This window comes from Malaclemys terrapin, chromosome 8 (assembly GCF_027887155.1).
Source record: "Malaclemys terrapin pileata isolate rMalTer1 chromosome 8, rMalTer1.hap1, whole genome shotgun sequence".
Taxonomy (NCBI): Eukaryota; Metazoa; Chordata; order Testudines; family Emydidae; genus Malaclemys; species Malaclemys terrapin.
Genome location: NC_071512.1, coordinates 100,273,077 through 100,296,084, shown reverse-complemented (window position 1 = coordinate 100,296,084; position 23,008 = coordinate 100,273,077). Strand labels below are relative to the sequence as shown.

Below are 23,008 nucleotides of genomic sequence, written 5' to 3'. Positions count from 1 at the left end.
CACCCCAAATCTGCAGAGATTAGCTGTGAAGAACCACAGAATTCAAAGGGCCCCAAGATGGAATCATTAACATGCAGTCCCCTCTTAAATCAGTAAGAGACTTACTTGTACTTTGTTGCTTGTGTTGCTACAGTAACAGAGAACCCGAGGATCCCAGATGTATTTCTACAGGTAGGGTACACATGGTAGCTTAAACCAAAAGGAGAAAGTCATTCCACTAGTACAAGCCATTTTACATTTACCATCCATAACTATGAAATCAGAATATTGTCAATACTTGGACATAAGGTATAAGCAAAGAGGCGTCTACCAATGCAAAAGATTCACTCTGGAATAACAAATCAAATCTCTTGCATCAAGTGGTCTGGGCTTTTTCTTGTTCAGCAAATCCTTTTTTGGGCTTTGTAAGATGCTTAGCAGAGTACTCATGTACTGAGAAATCCTACAAGCCAGATCTGTGAATGTGCAAGAACCCAGATCTGTGAATGTGCAAGAACCCCCATAAAACCGGTACTGTGCAGTTAATGGAGTCTCTTAGTTCACACAAAAGGGCCTAAACAGAGGGGGATGCATCTGCAGTTGTGACAGGAGTTAATTCTAGCTCAGCAGACCCCCTGCATAAATGCTGTGGGAAAGCTATAGTAGTGGCTACTTGGGAGAGAGTAAGGGGAAGTTATTTTTGAGGAAGTCTAGCTCCACGGTCCAAGTCAATGTTGATCAAGCTAAAGGGAAAGTCTTCTGTTTAGACAAATTACATTAACTTCTGGTTATGGACTCTAACCTGGATGACAAGACCTTGCTGACTGCAAACTTTTTTTTTTGGCCAGTAACTTGACAGCAGCTTTACTGGGCATAACCTTGCCATTTTTCAAAGGGCACCAAAGCAATTAAGTTAAAGATGGTGTTAAACGCTGCTGGTTTTGGTCGTGGTATGTTACACTGTACTTTCAGCCACACTATGCAGTATGGAGTTTCTTAGTACACATGGGACTCGGGTACGATAAAGAAGCTGAACAGGAGCAGTACCCCAATGCAGTGAACTTACCCAAGGGTTTGCTTGGTTCGCAGGAAGTCAAAGCAAGGCTCCTCCATGTGCATCTGAAATACGGCATGAGTTCAGTCAGAAGGGATTGCTACTTACAGCAGCTTTGGTTTAGCTTGGTACAAAAGCATGATCAAAGATCAAAACAAGAAACAGTGGAAAGACACTAAGGCCAGGTCTACACTACAAACTTATATTGGTACAACTGAATATCCACACCACTGAGCAATGTAGTGATATTGATCTAACTCCAGTATAGACAGGACTACGTCAACTGGACTGCTTCTTCTGTCAACATAGCTACCGTCTTTTGCGGAGGTGGATTAACTACGCTGACAGAAGATGATGATCTCCCATTGGCATAGTTGCATTTTCACTAAAATGCTACAGCTGTTCCACTGCTGTACTGTAATCTGAAGACAAGCCCTAAAGCCTCAATTTCCCTCACATCCCAGAAAGGAATGAAATGGCTCATTTGGGTTGTCCTGGTATCAGTTAAACACACACTCTCCCCCCCCCCCCCCCCCCCAAGGAACTAAAAGGCTTTCATTTTCATCTGTAGCATTGTCTTGACAGCAAAACAATGTCAGGGACAGGACAGAAGTGTCACTCTCGGGGTGCATGTTAATAAGCACTCAAGATGTGTTAGGAAAGGAGCAAAAACTTACCACAAGCAGCTCCATAAGGGTGTATTCTCTTAAACTCCTAGCCCCAGACTAAAAGAAAAAACATTAATTGAAAACACTTTAGGAATTTCTCATGGAAAGAGAAGAGCTATGGGTCACTAGAATGGCCTTGTTAAGAGAAAAAACGATTCAGGATGGATTTCAGCACTAAGCATACATTGCAATTTGCAACAAAAAGAAATCAGACTTTATGGCCTCTGATGTGTGCTCAAAACAGCCCCCGAGCGAAAGACAAGGGTCTGTTCATGGGACAATGATCACTCTGTGGGTGAAAAGGCAATTTCAAGGTAATCAAAGAGCAGGCAGGCAGCAGCAGGCACAATCGGGGAGGAAGGCAATATCAAGATGGAAGAGCATGGAATATGCCTGCACAAGGCATAATAAATCTAGAACTCTCTCAAAAGAATACAGACTATAACTTCATTAAGAAGGTTTTAGTAACTTGGGTCTTGCTCATGGGGATTCTGTTTATGGGCTCGCTAGAATTCAGAATATATTCTAGAAAATAATGGTTGGGTAACAGTCTGGATTAGGAAAGCCATCAGCATAACAAGTAGCAGCAGTCACCGCAAGGAAAATAAATGAGTATACTCAAATGCTTAACACATTACCTGATAATAGACTGTCACTTCAGAGTTGGCATCACCTTTGTTAAGAGCTTTCACCTTGCAGAGTAGGTGTGTGTTTGGCAGGTCTACCACCCGAAATTGAACAGGACATGGGTGCGGTAGGGGAAAGAACTGCAACTTTCTAAAGAGAGTCCAAACAACAAAGCGTCAAATACTCACCTTCCCATTCCTTGAACCAAAACAAAGAACCAATGTTCATATTCCAGATGCCTCAAGTCTAATTAGCATCAATCCCCTCCCGCGCCCACAAATTGTAACCACCTCTTACTTTAACTGCCATCAAAACTGATCAAAACCAGATTTCTGGAAAATAGTGACAATACAGTTAAATTTTTCTGAAAAAAGGAAATTCCAACTGTTTCCAACATTCTTTCCCAGCCCCACCAAAAGTTAACCAAGGTTCATAGTTTTGGAATATACTTATAGCTCCCACTTGTAAAAGGTGAGAGAGTCACAGAGAAATACTCACTGAACAACATAATTCAGAAAATCCTTTGATTCCTAAAAGATAAAACAGTTTTACTCTGGAGAATGGAGTTATTAGCCCTTTAGGTATCAGCCCCAATATATACTACAGCCATCCAGAAAGGAACCAGCAAACACAGAACTGTCCAATCCCCCCAGCCTTGCCACACATTACAGCATTTTGGCCAGAGGTTAAACACAGCACAAGTCACTTCCTCCCCTACAATGTGACAGTACAATGTGATCTATGTTATGTTGTGGAAGAAAACAGACATCTCCAATCCAGTCTCTTCCTTGGAAGTTTGTAGCCTCTCAGGGCAATGTGGAAGCCAAGAAAGAGGAAACTAAATGTGAGAAATGTCTTAAGAGAATCTGCTAACAGATGTTCACAGCCATGGATGTGCACAAAAGTAGTACTAGGTAAGTGGGAATGCTATGTAGGAGCAGCTTGGGCACCTGCTGAGGCAATGCCAGCAAACGAGAGAAACAGCAGAGCTTATGATAAGTGCTGCAGGACCTCAGGGTATGTCTACACTACCCGCCAGATCGGTGGGCAGCGATCGATCCAGCAGGGATCGATTTATTGCGTCTAGTCTAGACGCGATAAATCGACCCCCGAGCCCTCTCCCATCGACTCCTGTACTCCAGCACCGCGAGAGGCGCAAGCAGAGTCAACAGGGGAGCGGCTGCAGTCAAATCACCACGGCGAAGACACCACGGTAACTCGATCTAAGCATGTCGACTTCAGCTACGTTATTCGCCTAACTGAAGTTGCATAATTTAGATTAATCCCCCCCCCCACACACCAGCGTAGACCACGGCTTACTGTGTGACTGCAGGGCATCCAAGGTCCTAAAAGTTATTAAACTCAAACTACAGCACAAACTATACTTAGCGCAAAATAGGCAGTGTCTGTTCGCAATGTAAGAACCATAGTTAAACCTCAGCTTCCCCTACAGTCCATCAGCCCACATGGCTATGTTTATCCTTACAAGGATCCCCATCCCCACCAATACACTAGTGAATTTCCAAAAAGGCTCGACAGACTAAGGAAAAACTGATGGGTACAAAGTGAAGACTGCAAATTTGTTCCTCAGTGGCCACCCATTTGTGACACTGCATGGATGGGGACAAACCCCACTGTATCCAAGTTTTAAAAAGCCCATTAGACTAGGTCAGGCCTATGGCTGGATCAGACAGTCCTCACTGGAGTTCAATAGCAGTTGTGAGACAGTAACAATAGTAATATTGGGCCCTAGAGAGACAGTATGACATCCTGCCACACACAGGCTGTATCTGCACTGACCGCTTTAGGGAACTTTTCCACAGGTGCACCAGCACTGAAGTGTTTAAATCACCATGTCATCGATACCTGGAGTTTAAAAAACGACTAAGTTCGTTTAGACAACACAGGGATAAAATCACCAGTGGCCAGTTCTACATTAGCTGTCCTATGGTGTTAACAGGGAAGCTGCACCTATGTGAGAGATCCCCAAAACTGCCAGTACAGACAAAGCCATAGGCTGGTGAAACAGGGGCTGTGCCAAACGTGTTTAATCACTTTCTAAATTCAAGAATTTATGCTTCAGCTGTGGAAGTTGGTACTCACTCTGCTTGTGAAGTTTCCTTGTACAAGACCCTCCACATAGAGCTGAGATTTGAAAGCCTTAACAAAGGATGAGAGAGACTCGATGGAAAGGCCCTTCATTAATGTCTCATATTTATCTATCATAGACCATCTGCCATGCTCCAAAATTAAAAGACGCACATTTCTGTAACAAGAGAAAAAGTTATTTAATTCAAAATACGTTACCCACTAGTGATGTAGAACCCTTAACTTCTTAAACCCAAGATCTGTGACAAGCAAAATTTCAGCTAATCCTAACTAGAAATATCAAGTACTGATCAGTTTGCCCTGGGACTTCAGCCCTGCTTCAGCTCCAAAATGCCTCAGGTAACCTGGGATCTCTGCAGCCCAACTGCTTTGGGCTGTCCTTGGGGAAAAGATTTAAAGCCTGCTTCCCACAATAACCTCTTTAAACAGCATTCGTTGAGATGTGTTGTGATGTGCAGACTACCCTTTCTTCTCTAGGTCACTGATATAGGTCTGTTTTTTTCCCACTGCAGGAGTTTTAACATATTACTCGAACAGCTCTAAGTGGTTCACAACATGATCTGTCAGAAGCAGAGCTGCATGTGGTAATATAGGCTATTAAATAAAAGTAGTATGGAGTGTTGTTGTTGTCTTAGTGTCAGTCCCAGGATATTAGAGAGACATGGTGGGTGAGGTAATATCTTTTATTGGACCAACAGAGAGAGAGAAAAGCCTTCAAGCTACAGAGCTCTTCCTCAGGTCTGAGAAAGGTACTCAGAGTGTCACAGCTTCATACAAGGTCTAACAGATAGTTTAGCATAAGAAGTTAACATGTATTCTAAGGGAACATTCAAGGTCAAGTGGCCAGTTAACACCCCTGTAGTCATAGGACCAAAAGTGGGTTATAGATTGAAAAATTTTTGGGGACAACCCACAAAACCAATGATACACCTGAGATACACAATGAAATTTCGTTCTCCACACAGACAACAAACTCCCTCACAAATTTACACCACCACTTCAACCACCACCATCCGTCCATTAAACTCTCTCTGGAACACTCCCACACTAGCATCAACTTCCTGGATATCTGGATCAGCTTCAACAATGGAATCCTAGAGACAATTTACAAGAAACCCACAAATCACCACACCTACCTTCACAGATTCAGTTACCACCCCAAACACATCAAGAAGTCTGTTATATACAGCCAGGCACTGAGATACCCCAGAATATGCTCCAAGGAGAAAATCCGGGATATACACCTTAATGCAGGGATTCTCAAACTTCATTGCACTGCAACCCCCTTCTGACAACAAAAATTACTCCATGACCCCAGAAAAGGGGGACCAAAGCCCAAGTCTGCCTGAGCCCCGCCCCCCAGGGCCAAAGCGTGAACTCTGACACCAGGGCTAAAACATTCAGGCTTCAGCTTTAGCCCTCGGCCCCAGAAAGTCTAATGTCAGCCTTTGTAACCCCATTAAAATAGGGTCGTGATCCACTTTGGGGTCCCGACCCATAATTTGAGAACTGCTGCCTTAAACTTAAAACTGCCTTCATTAAACTAGGACATTCCCCCCGAGAAACAGACTGCATCATGGAACGAGCCACCCAAATACCCGAGAACCCTCTTAAATACAGAAATTGAATCTCCTTTGACCTCACACCCTGAGTTGTCACCTACCACCCCAAACTGGGACTCATATGGGGTATCAAACAACTACAACCACATCTGATGGGGACCCCATCCTGAAACAAATCTTTCCTGAACCCCCTCTTTTGCCTTCAAACCTCACCTCCCTCCCCCCCCCCCCCCCCCCCGAAACACCTCATCAGAAGTAAGTTCCCCATGGACCAGGACACACCAAATCAAAGCAGCATCAGACGCTGCCAGAACAGATGCAAACCCTGCAGACATATCTCCACTGCAACAATGATCAACACTCCCCACAACACACCTTTAAAGATCCATGGGTCCCATCTTACACGCGTGTTATCACAACATGTGGCATACATCATCCAGTGCAGTAAATGCCCCCAACAACTATGTGGGTGAAACCAGACAAATCACTATGCTCTCAAATGAATTCACATAGGAAAATGATAAGACTCTTTTCACAAAGCAATGATTCTATTTCTAACCTATCAGTTCTCATCCTCGAAGAAAACCTGCACAACACTTTCAAAAGACAAGCCTGGGAACTTAAATTCATAATTTTGCTAGACATTAAAAACCATGGTCTTAATAAAGACACTGGATTTATGGCTTAACAATCTGTAACCCACTAACTTCCCCCCCATTTTTGTCCTATGACTATAGGAGTGTTAACAGCCCACTTCAGCTTAAATGGTCCCTTAGAATATGTGCCAACTACTTATGCTAAACTATCGGTTAGACCTTGTATTTAGCGGTGACAAGCTAGGTATGTCTACACAGCAAGTAGATACTCGCAGCTGGCCTGTGCCAGCCAACTTGGGCTCAAAGGGATCAGGCTACACGACTGTTTCATTGCTGTGTAGCCTGCCGGGCTCAGGCTTTAGCCGGTGATAGTTATGTTACACCATAAAATTAGCTGTATGAAAAAAATATCAATAAAGAAACATCTTCATTTATTAAAGAGCATCCAATGTGCTGGGGCTGGCAAGCCTCACACTGAATCAGGACAAGACGGTTATTACAGGGTCCTGCCAAAAAGGGCTGAAGCCAGCCCTGCCCCCCCTTCCATCAGCCAGCAATATCAAGCTGGAAGGAGAGGGAAGAGGCAGGCTTCTGCAGTGAGCTGTACTGACACAGGGTTCTTCGGTCCGAGAGCAGACTGAGGGCATGGACTGAGCAATCTTATTACTAATTCCTTTAACTAATAAAGCCAAACCCCAAGAATGGGATGAGTTTTGTCTCTACAAAGTGCATCATTTGTGTTTTGGAATAGGAGGTACAAGGCTTATATGATTTTAGAGGCAGTTTTAGACATTAAACATGATTCCCAGTTAACAGTTATGTTTCTCGCTTGCCAAGTAAAATTAACATACAGTAAACTGTGGTCTCTAAGGTAATGTCAGACAATAACTGTACCTTCTTTCTGAGATGGGTATTTTCCTACTCACTTCTGTCTCATCTTAAAGGATAACAACTATATTGGTTATTATGAGCAGACAAAAACACTTTAGCGAATCCAAACTGGTCTTCACTGCAGCTTTCAGAAAATCAGAAATTATTTTGTTTGGGGGAGACTAAAATCAGAGATTTAACCCCCTCTCCCCCCATTCTTAATTCAAATTATGTCAGGCATATACCTGTACAAGTGTATTAAATGTGCCTTTTTATAAAAATGGTGTCAGATTAATCCATGAGCTTTATGAAGAATTCTTTTTAACTTCTACTCTTGTCAGCTGAGGCTTTTTACAAACCCCTCTCACCACTGTGAAATAGATTTGCAACTTCCTTTAATATCAGTATGTAAAATTAGCTCTGATTGGCCTGATTCTACTGGTCTCAAATTACATCTCTCCTCCACTCAAGGCATCCTCTCTTGATTATTAGATAGCATGACAAGAGTTTAATGCTGATTTTTGTTGGTTTGTAATTTACTCAATACACACTCCCTTATATGAATGAAAAAAAATACCTCTGCTTTGTTATGTAATCAGCTGCACCAGCACTTATAAAGCAGAAAGTTACCATTTAAGTTCTGTGCTCTATTCTTGAGGATGCCAAGATTCATTTCATTCACTGACTATACAGAATACTGCACAGTAATTTATCCTTGTAACAGGGAACTCCTGCAGCCGCATGATAACATAATTAAAGCAGAGAAAACTCCACTTTACCTATACCTCCACCTAAACCAGAGAAAGCCCATCCACATTTAATCTCCCAGAGACACTCACTTGGCCAGGGTCTCTGGTTTGATGAGAATGTTAAAATAGGTCTTTTTTAGCTGCTCTGTTATCATCTCAAAAACCGCTGGAGTAAAACTGAAGTCAGACAGGTGGTCAATGATGAGCTGAAACAGCAGCTGGAAAGAAAAATAAAATGTTGTTTTCTAAGCTATTTTTACCAAATAGGAGAACATTATTTGCCAAAGAGGATGAATGTGAATTCTAGACATTTTTTTCTATATTAGAAAGTCAGAACCTTCTCTATTTTTTGGACAACTAGAGAATTAGTAGGAGGACGTCACAAAATACCTGAGCAAGTCAGAAGGGAAAGGGTATTCAGTCAGACTGTTTAAATCTCCAGGGTCTGTTTTGATTATTAGGCATTTTAAACATTTGGAAAAAAATCTCTCCTTGTGAAAGATTCAACAACCATGCCCCTTCAACGGAGGGTTGCAAAAGCCCCCATTCCAGTTCTCTGATCCCCCAGGAGTCCCCCAAATACAGGGAGGACAAGACTGTATTCCTGATATTTCTAAAATAAAGGACAAGCACAAACAAATCCTGTTGCATGCACAAATCTATTAACCCTCCTTTGCAGGCCTCCTTTAATAAAGCAGAACATTTGTTTATTTTGACCACTGTATCTCCTCAATGGCGGCGGGGGGAGGAGGGGGAAGAGGAGAGAGCATTTTAAAACTTATGTATATTAACAGAAGCTGAGAATGTGTGAAAAAAATGCAGAACGCAGTACAGATCAGAGCCTTAATTCTCTCCACACCCATGGTTTTCCTTCTTCATGTTGAAGATTTTACTGTGTATATTTCAAAGGACACACTTTGGCCCCATATATACAACTGTAATCAAGTCAAAGGACCCAGGTCCAATTTGAACTGTCCAAGACTTTCACCTTGTTAAGTCTAACCTACAAGTTTTAACAGTGTTGTAACCAAGTCCCCTGACCCAGTAATAGTGGTAGTGCAGATAAGCCCTTACTCTCCCTCATCAGCCTCCATTTGAGGCTGCCATGTCCTAAGTAAGCCAGCAGGGGGGAAGGAGGGCGGTGTGGGGTAAGAATTTGTTAACCTCTAATAAAATCAGATCCCAACCAAGCATGCCCAGAAGTGGTTTGTAATTGCTTAGTTTTATCTTAATTCCACCTTCTGCTGCAAATGTATCTAGAATACTATTCTCACAGACAATGAGCCAGTATGCATGCAAGTCTGTTTTGTTCAACTATTTCTGGCTTACAGATAAGCAAAAATGTAAATAGTAATTCAAACAGGAAAAAAAAAAAGATTGTTTTTCTGCATTGTCCTCTGCCTAACCCTCCCACTGCCCCCATATACCAATTTTTTGTCACTTTAAATAAATCCACAAAAGCATGGAAAGCTGCTGCCCAAAAGGAGAGGTTTTGAAAACTGTTCCAAGCACATGAAAACTGTATTTTATAGTGGAAGTCTCAGAGTAACTTTATCTACTGCTAAGCGAAGTGCATATTGGAAAGCAATGTTCAAAAGTTTATTTAGAAATACCTGCAGCTGCTTCAATATTTCCACAACTGAATAGTGCTGGGCGTTTCTCAGTGAAAATATCCCAACAAGATTACTATATGAGGTCATTTGAGACACAGGAAATACAGTTGAACATGTGAGACCAGGAAAACTTCCTTACTAAAAATAGTCATTTTGGGTGGAGAGAGAGGACGAAAGGCAGAGTGTTAACAGAGATAGATCTGTGTTAGGTTATTGTATTGCTACCCATCACCATAATATCTGAGTGCCTTCTACATAAAATACACCAACAATATCAAAGTCCCTACTCGACTTCACAAGTCTCTAGCTCTTCTCCTTTTATCAAAAGCTTTGTTCGGGATCGGGCATTTTATGGTGTTTTTTTTAGTTTTGGGAGGAGGAATAAGAGGAGTCAGTTGATTGAGAAAGTTTCTTCCTCCAGAACTAGAATGACAATCAAATAGGAATGTATTTTGCAGTTTCCCCTGAAGATGGCCAGACTGAATTCGTCTGATCAACTCTGGAACACTGTTCCACACCTAGCTTTCTTGAACATTTCCTGCATTTCATGCTGGGCATGATTCCCCACTGCACTCCCACCAGCATCAATCCCTGTCACTATGCCTTCCTGCTGACCTGGAAACTTACACACTCTCTCTCTGCTCTTGCAGATTTATGAGCATCTCAGCAGGAAGACTTTTTTTTTTTTTTTTTAAACACTGTATACAAACCCATTAATGGGTTGCAAGGCCACTAATAGACACCAATATTTAAGGACAGAGGTGTGAATAATTTAGAAAATGATAACCAGCAAATTGCTGGTTGACTCATAGTAGAGGAAAAAATACTGCTAGTACTCACTGGTAGTTTATGATTGAATCCTTTCACTCGAATGACCAAACCATGCTCCCCAGCTACCAGTTTGTATTCCAGTTGAGCAACATCAGCTTCGTATGCTGGTTCAGCAAGGTTGTGGGTGAGGATGTTTACAAAAGTATCAAAAAGCACCACACTGCATGGAGAAAGGGGTAAAAGTGGGAACCAAAAAGGAAGAGAAAAACACAAACCACCATGAAGTCAGTGGGTCTGAGGGTAAATGCCGAAGTGTCCTAAATAATTATTTCACTAAGTAGCTAAAGATATTTAAGACTTAAATCACAAAACCCAATTTAAAAAACGGACTTGTATTCTGCAAGAAATTTAGTCCTGGGTAACGTAGAAGTCTACAAACACAGGGCTGTGAATCTCTCTCTCTCTATTCAAAAAAACCAGGGCTATCTAGAGGTCATTTTGGCATTAATTAAAATACTTTTGCATCAGATGAGAAAGGAGAAGTTATTCACTTTACAAGGCACATCAGGATAGTACACAAGCAACCCTGTTCCTCTGCTATATGTGGTTTAAAATCCAACTAGAATAAAGAATGTATATTTCAAGCAACATCAGCTAATAGTAAAGTGCGTTTGTTGAATATTGGGGTGTTAACATAGAAAATATGCTCAAGGAATTTGAGAGAGACAGCTTTATTTGAAGTGGAAGTTGCTATGATTAGGATTTAATAGGTATAAAAAGATCTTATTACTTTAAGTCCTTTTAAGCCAGTTAAAAATTCTAAGTGCCACAGAGAATTAGAACCAACTGCTTCTGGTTAAACGTTCAGACCAGTATTTTCCCTAGTAAGTCCTGCAGAAAAATAGTTTTACAAAAATATAAAAAAAAACCCACTCCCCCCTTGCAGCTCCTTAGTGGTCTTATGATAAAGTCACTATACTGTTTGTTACAACCGATAGACCTCGGGGCTAGTCGGGGTGCCATGAATGGGAGGACGAGGTGCATATGCTGAATTGTAATCCAAAGTCTCTGTAATGTGTTCACATATTATAGCTCTCCAACTGGTGCTCTCAATTGCTTTCCCCCTCACCTACACACTTTTCCCCAAGTTGTTGGCTATAGTGTCTACAACAGGCAACTCTTTTCAGCACAAGGCCTTTGCAGAAACATTCTGTTCTAGCAGATGCACTGCTACAGTAACTCCTCACTTAAGTCATCCTGGTTAACAGTGTTTTGTTGTTACATTGCTGATCAATTAGAGAACATGCTCATTTAAAGTTGTGCAATGCTCCCTTATAACGTTGTTTGGCAGCCGCCTGCTTTGTCCACTGCTCGCAAAAAGAGCAGCCCGTTGGAGCTAGCTGGTGGGGGCTTGGAACCAGGGTGGACCGATAGCCCCCCTAAGTTCCCTGTGCAGCAACTGCCCAGGAGGCAATCAATTGCCAGACAGTTCCGCTGTCCCTCCCCCCACTGCCATGTGCATGTCTCTCTCTCCCCGCTCCTTTAACCCATCTCCATAGAGCGGGAGGGTGGGGACAGACAGACAGACAGACAGTGTCTCTGTCTCTCCTCCCTCCATTCCTGCTGCCCTGTAGTGTGAGGCTACATTATCAGTGTGTTAACCCTTGAGGGCCCAGCCAAGTGCTAGCTCATCATTTAGCAGTAAGGCATTCCCTGGGAAATATCCCACCCTCTAACTTCACCACCTCAACCAGCTTCACAAGCATCATTTAAACTGTTTGTTTAAAACTTTTACTGTGTGTATAAAAAATATATAGTCTTTTATCTGGCAATAAAAGTTTCCCTGGAACCTAACCCCCATTTACATTAATTCTTATGGGGAAATCGGATTCGCTTAACATTGTTTCGCTTAAAGTACCATTTTTCAGGAACAGCACTACAATGTTAAGCGAGGAGTTACTGTACTATTGTGTCACTTTCATTTTGCCTGCCCTTCACCATGGGAAAACTGTACCAAAAGTCTTACACACTTCCCTTCTCCTACACAAACACTTCTCCCCTTCCCCCAAAACTACTGAACTGTAAAGAACGTGAAAGAGGAAACCCAATTATGTTCTATCTTCAAGTTAATTGGGGGTGGGGGGAGGTTGTTTTTAACCCTGTATAGGAATTTTTACTGCTCTGCAAAATAAGCATGAGAAAGGTAATTCTTACTTCTCTGCAGACTGCTGTATCAGTGGAGATATCAGATGGAAACGTATATAAGCTGGAAAAAAAAAAAAAAAAACCATAAATGAGCAACTACAGAAACACATGCAGCTTTAACCATTAACTGTTTTTTCCTTCACCCCATTTGCTGTTTCCTGTCAGTGATTTTATTTGAACCCCATGTGTAAATGCTTGTTCAGCTGAGACAACGTTTTTATCTGTATTGAATCACCAAAGTAGTTCCCTTCCGTCCCCACTTACCCTTTAAACAGAGGTGAAAGTAAGCCGGTACAACCCGGTACGGGGCGGCCCGGCTTCCCCAGGGGGCAATTTAAAGGGCCTGGGGCTCCCAGCAGGGGCTGGAGCCCCAGGCCCTTTAAATTGCCACCAGAGCCCCACTGCTGGAGCCCTGGGGTTGGGCTGCGGGGCTCTGGGGGCTATTTAAAAAGTCTGGGGCTCCTGCTGCTTCTACCGCCCCGCCCACTACTCCAGGGCTCCGGCAGCGATTTACAGGGCCGGGGCAGTAGAAGCAGGGGAGCCCCGGACCCTTTAAATAGCTCCCAGAGCCCCGGGTGCTGCTGCTACCCCAGAGGCCGGGAGGGAGGGGGGCGGCGGAGGGCACTTACCTTACAGGGTGGGCTGGGGCTGGCTCTGACTCCCTCAGCCACACTTGAATCAGTTACCTCAACTGTAAATTCTTGGGCTGGAACGCTCTTTTTGGGTTGTGCGGATATGTACATGTAGTGCCTCGCACAATGGAACCCAGTCACTTTGATTAGGGCCTCTAGGGACTACCACAATTACTAAGCCAAATGCAAGCAAGTGGCACCTAGAATTTATTAACCATCACTTCAAGCAGGCTTATAAACAATAGTCAGGCAAAATCCAATGAAACAACAGTCCAAATGAGGAATGGATGTCCTCAAGACTTCACATTCTAAATCCCAGGCAGCAACACCAACTGAAACTAGGAATGGCAGGGAAGAGGAGCAGAAGCAAGATTTTTGAACAACTAGCTAGGAAAAAAAAAAAAAAAAAAAAAAAAAACTATGTAGTGAAGGATTATAACTCCCTAGCCAAAAATCTGACCACCAAGCTCCAACCCGAAGCCACCTAAACAAAGAGCTAAACACAAAAGGGGGTTTTATAAGTGCAATGGCAACTGGAGTGATGCTCAGTGCTGTTTGGAAATCAGATTAAAATGAAGCTACAAGTCCGAACTCTAAATAAATTTCTAGGACTATTTTAGATGCCTACTATTGCACATGAAAAGTTTTGCTTTGCACATTGTGTGTAATATATCAGTTAAGCAGCATTACCTTTGGGAATTTTGAATTTATCATCCTTCCTGTACCACAGACAGCCTTGTTGTGTGCTTAGTATTTTGACAGGATATTCCGACTCCGGGCAATCAGGTGCTTTCAGAGCAAAGTCAGTGGCTAATGTAGAAACAGAATATGTGGGTTACTGTATCTCAATTCTACAGCCATTAACGCAAGTGTGCAGGTTTCAAAACTGTAAGCAGGCTGCTCTCCTCTCTCATGTCACTATAGTACATTCAGTTGCACACTTCCCTTTGGTGAAGTATGGATGGGTCATTGCACTGTCAAGAGAGGAGGCCTTTTAGAGCCTGTTCAAGAAAAGTTTTTTTGGTTTTTTTGCTTCTTTTAACAGATCCAGATGCTATTTAAGGGTCTGTGTTTTCCCCCCAGAAGAGCAGGGAATAACCTAACATTGCTCTCTCAGTAATCCAGGTACCACTGTCTATAGCTATATGCAAGCGATTCACGAGTGTACCATGGCAGCTCTGCTTGGTCTTTGTACTAAGGAGTATTTTAAAGAGGCATTGTCAGGTCAAATTTGGCCAAAAATTTAAACTTATAAAAGTCTGTAATAAAAATTCAGAAACAAATGTTTCCATATTTTCTATCTATTCCAGTGGAAACAGTTTATGTAAAAACTAAACATTCATAAAAAAGGAAAACAGACCATGTCCTAGGAAAACCCCTATCCTCAAAGGGAATGTCAGGGAAGAGAAAAATGACCGAGTCCACTAAATACTAGTCTCTCACTCACCTATATATTTATTTTCTTCAGGTAGGTGCAAGTCCTCATTTAACTGAAAGTCACTGGCCCATAAATCACTCCAGTATTTGTCAATATCTGTGAAAAACATTAAATGAAAAGCAGATAAGCTATCTAGCTGCAGACCCTTCAAATAATAATTCTTTCCTTTAGATGTCTGTCTCCATGCCTGTCTGCACAAAGACTGGGTCTCCTTTCCTGATGCCATTTGGCTCACCTTCCCAGCCTCCACTTAAGCCTCTGCTCAAACCTCACTTTAAGCAAACTTATAAACAGTCATTCTTTAAACACAAAGCTGTGTGCATTAACATCACGTTACCAAAAACATATTGCCTTAGTCTTCATTATATAAGTTTTAATCTCTATCCAGTACTGATTTGGGGAACTGGAAGACTCACCATGACTTTCCACCTCCCAAAAAAGACCCTGTAACAAAAGGACCTGCCTATCAGGCATAGAGAAGGGGACTCAGCCAGTGCTACAGACAGAAAAGAGTAGCTATAGAATGGGACAAAGCACCTAAGCGTCTACTGACTCATAATAAAGTCAAGATCACAGTTGAGAAATCATCCTCCCACTCCTGTGTACTTGCATGCTGTATTGCCACCCTGTTTAATAGGCTCTGTGACCTCAGACACTTCAAAGGGTCATTTTACCTTCCTCACTGTACTGTGTCCCAAACCATCTCTCCTTCAGGTGACATTTTCCTTCATTGGCAGCAGACAGCAGAAACAGGTTGGCTCTCTGAGGGCAGAGCTGGTTAAGGGCATCAGCAATGACCTACAAAGATAAACCAATATCCGAGTTCAAATGCAACTTTAGCTGCATCTGTCAAGCTGTAAAATTTAAAATTACTCTGAAAATCCAGAAGACAAAAAGATTACACATCTACTCTTAACCAAGCAATCTGCTTTCTAAATTTTTTTTCATTACAGAAGTGATGCAAGTAATCTAAAAAACCCATTCCAATATGTCTGAATTTCCCAAACTTGGACACTTCAAATATACATGTTCAGAGCTACAGTGCTACTTACATTAGGTTTGTATTCAAACAAAAGCTGATCTCCTGTCAAAAAGTCCTCTTTCTGAAACAGCTGCATATTTTCACAAAGGCTTTCCACATAATCAACTGGATCAGTCTGTAAACAAGTAAAATGGTGTTTCACACATCAGACATCTGAAATGTTAACTTTTTTTTGCTAAGTAGAATTTATTGTGTGCTACACTTGTTGAGTTTTAGTTCTGGTTATTCAGCCTAAATGCAATTCATAAACAAATCCTTACTCATGGCACTCAAACACCCACTTCTCCCCAGCCCTGCAACATTAGAGGGCTCATCCTTAAGAAGAAACACTAATGAAAAGGTTTCGGTTTTCTCCCTATCTTGTGACTAGCTGCAGAGAGGTTAGATCTGATAGTACTTTTACAAAAGCAAGAAAAATAACTGTATTATCCTGGCTACAATTATGGGTCTGTCTACACTAGGGGAAAAAAAGGCATTGCATGATGCCAATGGCTGGATCATGTTGATGCAAGGCATATACCAGTGGTTCTCAACCTGAGGCCCGTGGGCCCTTGCAGCCCAATCAGCACAGAGCCACGGCCCAAGTGAAATCTTCAGGGACATACAGGTTGTATTGGATAACACACTGTGGGCCACATACACGTCCCACAATAGTAAACAGATTGAGACCCACTAGCATATACAAACAGTAGCTGTCCCTGTTTTTTTACAAATGCCAATTGTACCACCTGGTAATCACACCTGGGACAAGGTCTTTAGCACATGATTGATGCAGTGAAGTCTACAACAAGTTTCTCTCCAGTCCTGAGAGGAACTCAGAAGCTGTGAGTTCAGCTATTTAGCCTAACTCCAATCCACAATTCAGAAACGCTTAACTTTCTGAAGTTACCCACGGCGCATCTGTTATCTTTGCTAGACTTCTCTCCCACTTTGTGGGAATTTGTGTCTTGTTTTGTCTTAAAGGAAGCAAAGTTGGGACTTCAACAACAGCTCCAAACTATCTAAACCAGGGGTTCTCAAACTGGGGGTTGCGACGTTACTACGTGGGGGTTGTGAGCTGTCTGTCAACCCTGCATAGGGCTGACAGCCCAAGCCCCCATTAAATTAAATTAAAACCCCCCATTTTTAATTTTAGGGGGAGGTCACATTCAAGAGGCTTGCTGCGTGAAAGGGGTCGCCAATAGAAAAAGTTTGAGAACCACTGATCTAAACTAACCTTTTCTCTTTTCCTCAAAAGAGACAGTTAATACCATCGAAAATACTGTCAAACAGGCATCTCTCCTGTAAGAGACTCTAGCTAAAGGGAAAGGGAATAATGGATACTGTTAAAATGAAAGCCTTAATACTTTCCATTTCAAATGCTTTAAAGTGTTTTTCCTTCTTTTCCTGTATCTTTCTTAAAAGGTTAAAAAGCTTTTGTTACAATGGGAGTAAGCCAGTAATAACTGGACACAAAACCACAGACCGCACTTAACTGTTTAATGCTTTAATAGCGAACAAGGATTTCATTAACACATTACCCCTTGTGTGCCCAACTCATTCTTCATCCCTTATTACAGAAAGCAACGCTGATGTGTTAAGTGCCCTGAAGTGCCACAGTACCAAGAGCTGTTTCCCCACAAATGAGAGTATGCAGAAATGCTTGGGGGGGAGGGAGGGGACATCATTAGCATTCATAGCACCCTACAGGTAAATAAGACAAGGTTCCCTCTGCAAGGATTTTACAATATAAATCGGACGATATAGAGAAACTGACCACAATAAGCAAGGAAAAGAAGATCAAAATGTGAAGAAAGGGATGACAGCCCTTGGAAGGGCACAACATGCAAAAAATTCAAGTTGTGTTTTGGTTTTGTTAAAGGACAATTTCACAAGTCCAAGTCTAACATTTCTCTACCTAAAATATGAATTCTTTATGTTTAACACATTCTCGTTCTGCCTCATCTCATCTATGTTTTCAAAATATTGTGAGATCAGAATTTTCAAATCCCCTGACAGACAAGCTACACACAGAAGCAACTGATGAAGATTAACTAGTACCTGTTCTTGGTAATGAAATTCATTAGCTTCAATCTTCTGGATCTCTTCCCAAATTCTGTAGGAGGAAAAAAGTTTCCCCATTACATTGCAACATTTATTACCAAGACACGAATGAAACACCATTTCTAGGTAAGATATCATAGTCAGTTTCTCTGCAATAATTCTTCATACATCTATGAGACCTGCACTCAAAATACACGTACAACTCCTTTTATCTGGGAATCTCAAAAGCAGTTTACCATTGTCAGTTGGCCCTCATTATTCCTGCAAATAATCATGCCCTTATTATAGATGGAGATAGCGAATCACAACATAGTCAAGATCAGACCGCAAGTTAGTTAAAGAACTGAAAACAGAACCCTCAACTCATGACTTCTAGTCTCAGGCTCCAAATTCAGAAATGCTTGAGCTTACTATTTGGGAAGGATGTGGCATTCAGGCATGTCTTTAGCAAGTCCCTAGGACAGAATTCTCCACTTCTTGCTTTTTTGTCTTCCACGAAGGACATGCTGAGTTGAACCAGTGCAAAATGCTGCATGGACACTTATTTCGCTTTAAAACAGGCTTACTTGGTCTACCTTAAGTCTGTTAGTAACAACTAAGTTAAACCAAAATAAACTGCTCTTAAAAATGGAAATAAGTGTCCATAAGCAGGAGCTAGCACTGGTTTATCTATATTGGTTTAAAAACCAGTTTAAGTTAGACGGGTGCTATTTTCCCAACCCTAAAATCAGAGCACTTGGATCATTCACATGGAAATAACAAGGTAAAAGCACATAAAATTGTGCTCTCTGAACACTAACCCTTTGGTTAAAGCATACAAGAGCAGTCAGCAAACCCCACTAGGTGACAGTTACCACTTCACTGCTGTTTGTCACATTGCCTTTGGGGGGTTTTTTAAAATAAAAGTTATTTTCCACCACTGATTCACTGCATCTGTTCTAATATATATTTATCAAAAAAGTAAAAAGGTAAAACACACACTACGAAGGATTTAAATGGTTACCTTTTATCTGGTCCTCTTTTCTGCAACATCTTCAGATACTGAAATACAACATGTGCAACCTGAAGACAAAGACAAACTGATAAAGTTCTTTTGACATTTGGAAATACCAAAATGATCAGAAATCCAAGTTGCAATAAGGTTTACCTCATAGAAGTGCTTGTAACCTTCATCTGTCAAAGTCACAGAAATGCTGAAGATAGAGTAGGTGGAGTTCTGTTCAAATCCTGTCTCACCATTTCCTCCATATAATGCAAGAGCCCAAAATCTATTGAAGATTTAAACCCAGTATCCATTATTCCAGTTAAAAGCTATCCTGAAGTATTGCTATAATTACAGCACACTTATTTGAGCTTATCTCTGACTTGCATAATGAATGGACTGCCTGAAGGACTTTCAAAGAGATACCAAAACAGACTACCACAAGATACCTTTCTACCAATTAACAAAACATAGTGCAAGCTCTGAGAAAGAAAGGAAGAAGGAACGAACATTCTAGAAGGGAAGTAAGTTTACTTCTAGGAGGAAGTAAATTATCAGAGTATCCTAAACTAAGTAACATGGCTGCCACAAACTTGAAAGGGAATTACCAAGAAAATTTGACTCTTCTTAATCTTAGATCAATTTTCCCAAATATTTTCACTTTAAAATACTATTTTTCACTTTATTACAGTGGACACTATATTGAACTCTGATACATACTTTTTCCTAAGAAAGGAAAGAACACTGCCTTTGCCTTCATGTCCAACTAACCAGGAGATGTAGTGAAGTGGCTTCACCCTAAAACAAAAAAGTTTACAATGACAAGAGGTAAAACTAACATCTTCTATGCGAAGATCCCAAGTCACTAAACAAACAACTACGTTATACACTGCCCAATTCACCCACAACAAGTGTCATCTTTAAACAGCATCTCTATAAAGAGATATCAAATTGAAAATACAAGTGGAATTTAGGTAGACAGAACATAGTGACTCAACTAAAAATTAATCAGGACATTAAGATTAACAGCTCCCTTACTGATTATCAATTTAAACTTAATCTATATAAAACAGATGTAAATCAGTTTAAGAGTGTCCACACAGGGGTTTGCACTAGCTTTAGATTAATTTTAAACACACATCTTTACTCAAGCCAGCACAACTTGCAATATGAACAAATCTTAAGAGCCTCAGTTATTTAGAGGATTTTTTTTCCCTATAGTCAAGCATGTGTTATCAATAAGATGTTGTCCATCCTCACCTATAATGCTGATCCTGTGGGGGAAGTGCCCAGGTGATGCTCAATGAATGAACTTTTCTGACTGGAAAAACTGAACAGGAAGAAATGTATTAATTAAATGCAAATACATTACTACTCCTGTCTTGAAGTCTGATAAATCAGAAGTGGGCAAAATATTGTATTTAATGCAGAAAGTAGTGGGAAAAATACATAACCCTACATTATTAAAACAAAAATATATTGGCCATTTTAAAACAAATGGATAAGAATCTGCACAGTGGTATATACAATTCCAATTTAGAACACTTAATACAGAAAGAAGAAATCAGTTCACTCACCTCTGTAAAGTTTGTGAAATTCTGGTGTGTCAAAAGGCTGTGTCAGGTGACCAAAGCTTGGCCTGGGTAAGCCACTTAAAAAAAAATAAATAAAATAAAATAGAAGTATGTAGCATGATGTTTACTGGTCATGATCCAGGTTCACACAGAGGCACGTACAAGCTGCCTTATGCCCACGGTCCTGAAGTGATGATAACCTCAAGCCCCTAGAGAACCAAATGTCTAGTCTTTTGATGTGACTCTGGATTAGGGCACAACAGCTACACACATCCTGAATAAAAACACACACAACATTCACCAGTCCCATGAGTACTTCCACAAACCCTGCCCCCCAAGTTTTGGGCACATCACTCCACTGATGGCACCGAACCTCCCAAAGCTAGCATGGAACAGGAGTTTGGAGCAGGTGCAGGCAAGAATATCACAAAATCCACACACAGACCCCACCACCACACCTTGTTAAGAGCCTGGTAGGTTGTGAGAGCCCCTTGTTTCCCTATCCCTCTTGGATTTCTAATAGCGATATGGACATAGATAAGTAAACAAAAGGGTGCTATCTTTAAACAAATATTTTGTCAGCAGGAACTTGCAGATTGAGGAAGTGTGTGCAAGTCACCCAGTGTTCTATAACACATCAAGAAGCATTCACACCAAAATGGTAGGTATGAGATGGGGGGAAAACAGTCATTTTCAGCCACAAATTAGTAAGATTGTTTTATTTATATTATTTTATTGTTAATTGAGGGGATACACTCTATGAATTCAGCAATTTTAAGGTGAAGACTACATTTGGATTACATGCCCATTTTAGACAGCATGATATAGTGGATTATACTGTATTAGTTTGAAAGGCCACAATCAAAACCTGTTGTAGTTATAAAGATGGCAGCTAACAATCTCCACAAACCATGATTCAGCTGTAACTTGCTGCCATTTATTTAACACAAAGCAGTGATGTAAGATTTAGAATGCTATAACTGCAGATTATAATTTTCCATCCAACCACAGCAGTCAACAATTCATCAGCACAGGTGTAGCAGATGCCAATCACACTCCAACTTCAGGCAGATACCTCATAGCATCTTAAATGCTTAAAACTTGCTATGCAAAAACATTAAGAAATATTTAATCAAAATAAAACCTAACTTTTAACCTCCAAAGTCAACCAGTATTCAGTCAGTTAGAAGAGGATAATTCCCTCAATAATGGAGATAATGGCATTTTAAAAATCTCAGTTTTGAACAGTGCATGCATGGAATTTTGTAAGTCTGCAATGTAATTTCACAGCTTCCATGTAAGAAAGTAATCAGAAAAGAATCTTACTTATTTGGGATCGCTGAGAAGATTTCAGTCACCCACTTTTCCAAAGTATCCAGAGTTTCTAGTAAGGAGAGAGAGAAAAAAAAAAAAATACGCCTTGCTGAAGGACAAAGGCAGATTCTCAGGATGATAAGGGCAGGTTACCAATCCTGCCCCATTTGCCCAAGTTAATTTAGGGAGACAGCAGACCAGTTCTCTCTAAATTGGTAAGTGCTGGAGTGCAAACATCAAAACCTGTTGGGTTGACTCTGATTTTCCCAAACCCCATATAAACCTGACCTTGGATCATGTCTTGATGTTGCTCTGTACCACCTGCACCACACGCTTATTAGGACTGATATTGAAAGGTTGGTGGTACCTGGAGTGCCTGTTTATAAGCATTAACAGCTTTGGGATTTGCAAAATGCCTAGTATACTAGATCTGTTCTATCACCCCAAGGACAGAACTGATGCAGCAGTCTGAGAAGGGGCAAATCTGGTGTAGTTGTGCACCTAAGTAGCATATTGCAGAGTATCACATGAGAAGTACTTTTTCCTTTGCTTCCTTGTAAAGGAATGATTATATAAAGTTAACAGCTCAAAAAAATTATGAAATAGCAAAAGTGTGACTAGCAAGAATTTTGCATTCCAACCAGTACTTTAGTGTTCCTTATATCACAAGAAAAGTGATGATTTTTCTAGAAAAGAAAAAAGACGACATTTCTTTAACAGAGATGGACTATGGAGATGACTTGCAGGGCTAGTGGCTCCCATGCATTTCTTCCAATCACAAGCAAAACCAACAGAACTACTATCAATGTAATCTGCCTTTTGCAAATACTACCCAAAGTCAATGCATCCAACTTAGCATGTTTTCCATTATTATAGTAGCATCTCTAGAAGCTCTAACCTGATAGGTCCTGCACAAAAGTCTGGTAACGCACAGGCTCTGCCCTGAAAAGCATACAGTCTAGATAGGAAAATAAAGGTCAGAGAAGAAAAGGTATCATCCCCATTTTTAGAGGGAGAACTGAGGCACAGAGAATTTGAGACTCAAAAGCAGCACTTAAGCCCATACCTAACTTCAAGAGTTTGCTTAAAGCTATCCCCATTGAATAAAGGTCTCAAACACATGCTTAATTAAGCAGGATCAACTCCCTTTAACCTCAAGCTTAAGTGCTTTGCTGAACTG

At 41.1% G+C, this 23,008-nt stretch overlaps 1 protein-coding gene across 2 annotated transcripts in view; it reads right to left on the bottom strand.

Annotated features, from left to right (window-relative positions):
* The window catches only part of NRDC (nardilysin convertase), a 43,089-nt gene that overhangs the window by 4,075 nt on the left and 16,006 nt on the right, over positions 1–23,008 (bottom strand). For both annotated transcript variants that reach the window (XM_054037651.1, XM_054037652.1), the window contains exons 8-27: positions 21,841–21,898; positions 20,518–20,591; positions 20,201–20,270; positions 19,661–19,738; positions 19,106–19,226; positions 18,962–19,020; positions 17,956–18,010; positions 15,926–16,030; positions 15,548–15,671; positions 14,883–14,969; positions 14,126–14,245; positions 12,813–12,864; positions 10,668–10,818; positions 8,305–8,432; positions 4,432–4,594; positions 2,827–2,858; positions 2,340–2,478; positions 1,711–1,758; positions 1,046–1,098; positions 106–189 (exon numbers count right to left, since the gene is read on the bottom strand). In XM_054037651.1, the coding sequence (XP_053893626.1) occupies positions 106–189; positions 1,046–1,098; positions 1,711–1,758; positions 2,340–2,478; positions 2,827–2,858; positions 4,432–4,594; positions 8,305–8,432; positions 10,668–10,818; positions 12,813–12,864; positions 14,126–14,245; positions 14,883–14,969; positions 15,548–15,671; positions 15,926–16,030; positions 17,956–18,010; positions 18,962–19,020; positions 19,106–19,226; positions 19,661–19,738; positions 20,201–20,270; positions 20,518–20,591; positions 21,841–21,898 (1,801 nt within the window). The remainder of the gene's footprint in view (positions 1–105; positions 190–1,045; positions 1,099–1,710; positions 1,759–2,339; positions 2,479–2,826; positions 2,859–4,431; positions 4,595–8,304; positions 8,433–10,667; positions 10,819–12,812; positions 12,865–14,125; positions 14,246–14,882; positions 14,970–15,547; positions 15,672–15,925; positions 16,031–17,955; positions 18,011–18,961; positions 19,021–19,105; positions 19,227–19,660; positions 19,739–20,200; positions 20,271–20,517; positions 20,592–21,840; positions 21,899–23,008) is intronic.